A 5815-nucleotide genomic window follows, 5' to 3' on the forward strand; every position below is an offset into this window, starting at 1 on the left:
GATTTTGGATAATAAGGAAGTAGGCTGTGTTACAAGTCGCCAAAACTGTTTGCCTAAAAGCGCCAGATTTTGGATTCTGAGATCTTTAAATTCAAGGCCTCCTTCTTTTCGTGAGCGAGTCATAGTGTCTCAGCTAATCCAAGCCATCCTCCTTTCAGAACCTTTTTGTCCCCACCAAAACTGAGAAAGTAGAGAGTGAATTTCCGAAATTAAACCATCAAGCAACTTGAAGCAAGACAATGTATAAATAGGAATAGCTTCTCCCACTGCCTTAAGCAGTACGTGTCTACCACCTGACGAAAGAAGATTGCGCTTCCACCCTTGGATTCTTTTCCGAACCTTTTCTTTGATCATACTAAAAGAAGCCTTTTTCGATTTAGAGACTGTAGAAGGTAAACCAAGGTATTTATCTTGAGCCCCAATATGATTAATATGCATAGAGTTAGTCAGTAGTGTACGAGTAGTGGACGGAGTGTTGTGACTAAAGAATCCAGCAGATTTATTAAGATTTACCCTCTGGCCACTGATGCTTTCACAAGAATTCAATAAATGCAGGATATTTGAACATGCTTCAGGATTAGCCTTACAGAATAAAATGGAATCATCAGCAAACAGGAGGTGGTTGACCTTGGGACATCGCCTATGTATCTGAAGACCCTGAATTAGTCTGTTTTGTTCTGCCTTGTGTAGCAAGAAGGAGAGACCTTCTGCACAAAAAAGAAAAAGATAGGGGGATAGAGGATCTCCTTGTCGAATACCTCTATTTGGTTTGAAGAAACCATAAGGTTGTCCTTCCACAATAACAGAATAAGAAACAGTTGTCACTAATTCTCGAATCCACATGATCCATCGAGAGTCAAAACCAAACTTCTCCAATATAAACCAAAGAAAGTGCCATTCCACCCTATCATATGCCTTACTCATATATAATTTAGCGCCATTTCATTTTCGAGTCCCCTTTTTTTGTTCTTCAAGTAATGCATACACTCGTGAGCAATTAGGATATTATCAGAGATTAATCTGCCTTTAATAAAAGCACTATGCGTAGGGCTAATTAGTCTATTCATCATACTCTGAAGCCTATGTACAAATACTTTGGAGATAATCTTATAAAAGACTGAAGATAGGCTTATTGGTCTTACCTGAGTCATATCTTTAGCATCAGAAATCTTGGGAATAAGACAGATCTGTTATGTTATTTTATAATTTTTTTTAAATATTTAAATAAGTTTTAATATTTTTTTAGTACTCTCAATATTCTTTAGTACTCTAATAGGATTAATAGAATCATAATACAAAAAAAAATATTCCATGTAAAAAAGAAATAACAATAACAATAAAAAACTCATATAAATAAAAAAACAGAAATTTTATAAAAAACAATAATATGCATAAGAGAGTATTAGAAAAAATATTATAAAAAAAATAAACATATAAATAATGAAGGACATAATTAGTACATACAATATAATTTTTAATCAACGTAAAAAGTTAAACGGAAAAGCTAGAATTTATAACTTTTAGTAAACGTGGATTTAACATTTTATAACTTTTGGTAAACGTAGATTTAACATAAAAATCACTTCTGCGTTTAGAGAATAAAAATATTACCAAACACAAAAATAAGGCGTTCAAGAAGCTCAAACGCGCTTCTCTCTTTTCCAATACAAATCCAAACACACTCATAGAAAGCCGGCACTTGAGAAGGATCTTAAGCATTAATTATATCGTTGACTCTATCTTAGCTTGTTATTAAACTATAGAAGCTTACGTTGGAGTAATACGACCTCTACATATACTAACCATATAATTAACTGATTTCATAAAACTTTTCTTTTTTTTTATTTTAATACGGGAGTTGACTTGGCTGCCGGCTTTTATATATATATATATATATAGAGAGAGAGAGTTTAGATAAAGATATATTATATTAGGATATTATTATCAATTGAAAAAAATAGATATGTAAACTTTAAATTTTAATATATTTATTAAAAAATTTAAAAATATCCACTAATAGTAATCTTAATATGTGTTCTTAGCTAAACTCATTTGTTAAGAGTTTGAACACCAAGCTTTCAAATACTTTATATCTATATTAGAGAAATGATAATTGAATTACTTTTTTTAGTTTAGATATCTAAAAGATAGAAATAATAAAAAAGGAGATTAAGAGAAAGAAAGACTATTACTGAGCCCCGCATGTATGTGTACATGAATAAGTTTAAAGTTTAAACACTTCAATAGAATTATTCAAACAGTACTATTAATGATTATATTGTTGAGAACGTATTTTATGAATTAATATTATTCTTTCCCAGATAATTATAACACCTTTACGAGGATCAAATTTAGTTTCAATTTGCATTCTGGTCACACTAAAAAATTCCTAATAGAGTATGTAGTAGGTGTCAATTTGGTTGGTTTCTCTTTATGTGAAGTTAAAAATTAAAAAATTGTTAAATAACAATTTAGTTAAGGGTAATGTTATATAATCAATAACTTTTTTGAACAATATGAATAACTACCAATCAAATTAAAATATACTATACATCTAAATTAATCATCTAAATCTTAATATTAGAATAATCATCCGCACACCTAGTAAAATAAATATTCGATATATTCATTATTTACATTATTTAGTATTTTCATTATCTAGGTATACTTTTCCTTTAGTTAAACATATCAAATTATTTAAGGTTCTTAGCTATAAAATTAACAGCATCGTCTAAGTCTTTACCTCAACCAAAACGTGCATCAAGTTTTATCATGCTCACAAAAAGAGAGAATACAAGCATATGAGCATTAAAGCGATAGAACATAATCCATTCATTTGATGAGAATCAATGAGTTAGAATCACATTGGACTCAACTCTCACTCTCTATATAGAACATATATATGTAAATGGAGTTAGGGTGAAATTGAAAGTGAAAGAAGGGTATGTAGGGACTAGGGAGAGTACCTTGGGGAAGCACAAAGAAGAACGAGTCTCTTGAATAAATTAGGTCTTTGAGTGGAGGCAATGCAACCGATCATAGCAGCCATGGAATGCCCAACAAAAATGATATCTTTGAGACCCATCTCATCCATAACAGTGATTAAAGCATCAGCATAAGATTCAAAGGAGGATGTGTGTTTGAAGTGCTCATAGAGGCTCTTATTTTCAACAGCTCCAGAAAAGGGCCAATCAAACAAAACTATACTGTAATTTTCAGCTAACAAAAGAGGAATGATTTTGTCCCAAATCGATTGGTCTGTTCCAAATCCGTGACATAAAATTATGGTTTCGGTCCCTAACGATGATGACTGTATGGTCCTGGCATTTAAAGCTATTGAGAGGTTCTTTTTTTCTGGTGTCACCATGTTTGAATTCAAATTGGTTGAATAAGTAATAAGAATTTAACTATGGGAGAAATGGCCAACAATAAACTACTCCTTAGAGAATTTGTGGTTTTATTTGCTACATGTGCATGCAATGTTTTGATATCTATTGACTATAAACTGAAAGATGTCAGGCATGTAAATATTTTTGAATAAAAAATGTTATAGAACTATGAGAATTTATTATTTTTTATTATTATTTTGTTATTAATTCAATCTTTGTAGTTTAATTATTTTAGTCTAGTAATCTAATAATATATTTTATCTTATATTTTTAAATATTAATAATTAATTAATAATTAAAAATAATAAATTCTAATAATTTTTTAATATTCTTTTTTTTTATCTTCTAACTTTTAAAAATATAATTTTATGACAATTAGAGGTGTTTTTATTTTTATTTTTGGTAAACTCTTGCTTGATTCGTTGTTGTGCATCCTTCCAGAAATATAAAATCCAATCTAATATTGTATGATTACATTTTTGTACTCGTAGAATGTCACAATTATTGTTTTAGTAATTTTTTGTCTATGTATATGCAAATCTGGAGTGCAAACGATTCCCCCTCTATTTTTTTCTTTTTCTCTTAATAAAAAAATAAGCAAGTGTATAGTAAAACGAGTGAAGAATAAGTCAAAGAAACAATTTTCATTTTTTTTTTTACTTGTCAATGTTACCAATTACATTGAGAGTGTTGTGAGATAAAAGATATATTAAATATAAAATAAAGATGTATAAATAAAAGACTCTAACGTTAAAAATAATTAGTTCAATAATGATTTATATATATATATATAATATTATATGTTGTAATGTGTATATATATATAAATATAGAAAGGAGTATAAAAAGTAAAAAGAAAGAGAATTGTATAAATATATATATAAAAATAGAAAGGAGTATAAAAGTAAAAAGAGAAAATTACATTTGCTTTTGTTTTATTATTGTTGTGTGTCTAAAGAAGGGAGAATATTATTTCTTGTTGTGTCACATTAACGAGGTTCACCTCCTATTTATAAGCTTATGGAAGGAATATTGTCAACCTTCATTTATTTCATTCTCTTTTGAGAATATCAACTTTATATAGGAAATGGGCATCTACGTCCCATTCCTATCACAGCACTCCCCTTTTGATGACCATTTAGGATTATTGCCTCATTAAAACCTTACTAAAGGAAAATCTTGTGGGAAAAACCTTAGTGAAGGAAAAAGAGTACAATATCCTTTGTGATGGGGACTGCCTTATTAAAAACCTTGTCAAGAAAAAAAACCCAATGGAAAAAAAACCTGACCAAGGAAAAAAGAGTACAGTCTCCCCCTCTTGCCGACATCATTTAATGTCTCGAAATTGGCGCATCCCAATCTCATGTACTAATTTTTCAAAGGAGGATTTTGAGTGTGATTTTGTGAATAAATCTGCCAAATTGTCACTTGAACGAATCTGTTGGACATTAATTGTCCCTTGATTTTGAAGATCATGGGTGAAGAATAATTTGGGAGAAATATGCTTAGTTCTATCACCTTTGATGTATCCGCTTTTAAGTTGAGCAATACATGCTACATTATCTTCAAACAGGACAGTTGGAGCTATCTTATGATCAATCAGTCCACATGATGACAGAATATATTGAATCAGACTCCTCAGCCAAAAATACTCACGACTAGCTTTATGAATCACCAGTATTTCGGCATGATTAGAGGATGTTGCAGCAATCGTCTGTTTCGTGGACCTCCATGATATAGCTGTTTCACCATATGTAAATAGGTATCCTGTTTGAGATCTCCCTTTATGTGGATCAGACAAGTATCCAGCATCTGCATAGCCAACTAATTGTGACTTGGATCCATAGGGATAAAACAATCACATATCAACCGTCCCATGAAGATATCGAAAGATTTGTTTGATTCCACTCCAATGTCTTCTGGTTGGAGAGGAACTATATCTTGTTAGTAAATTCACAGCAAATGATATGTCAGGTCGCGTATTATTAGCAAGATATATTAGCGCTCAAATGGCACTAAGATATGGTACTTCAGGACCAAGGATATCTTCATTCTCTTCTTTAGGATGGAATTGATCCTTTTCCACATCCAAAGATCTTACGATTATTGGGGTACTTAATGGATGTGACTTATCCATATAAAATCTTTTCAAGATCTTTTCTGTGTATGTTGTTTGATGAATAAAGATCCCACCTTTTATATGCTCGATCTACAGGCCGAGACAAAACTTAGTCTTTCCAAGATCTTTCATCTCAAACTCTTCTTTTAGAGTTTTTATTATTGTTGGAATATCTTCAGGAGTCCCAATGATATTTAAATCATCAACGTACACAGCAATTATAATGAACCCAGATGTAATTTTCTTTATGAAAACACATGGGCAGATATCATTATTCTTGAATCCGTTTTTTGCCAGATACTTAGTAA

General features: G+C 30.7%; 1 protein-coding gene across 1 annotated transcript in view; it reads right to left on the reverse strand.

The window, feature by feature from the left end:
- The window catches only part of LOC107482486 (strigolactone esterase D14), a 5778-nt gene extending 2344 nt beyond the window's left edge, over positions 1 to 3434 (reverse strand). The window contains exon 1 of the mRNA XM_016103003.3: positions 2967 to 3434. Within this exon, the coding sequence (XP_015958489.1) occupies positions 2967 to 3367 (401 nt within the window). The 5' untranslated portion in view covers positions 3368 to 3434. The remainder of the gene's footprint in view (positions 1 to 2966) is intronic.
- Between the last annotated feature and the right edge of the window lie 2381 nt (positions 3435 to 5815).

The sequence above is a fragment of the Arachis duranensis genome, chromosome 4, assembly GCF_000817695.3.
Source record: "Arachis duranensis cultivar V14167 chromosome 4, aradu.V14167.gnm2.J7QH, whole genome shotgun sequence".
NCBI classification, from domain to species: Eukaryota; Viridiplantae; Streptophyta; class Magnoliopsida; order Fabales; family Fabaceae; genus Arachis; species Arachis duranensis.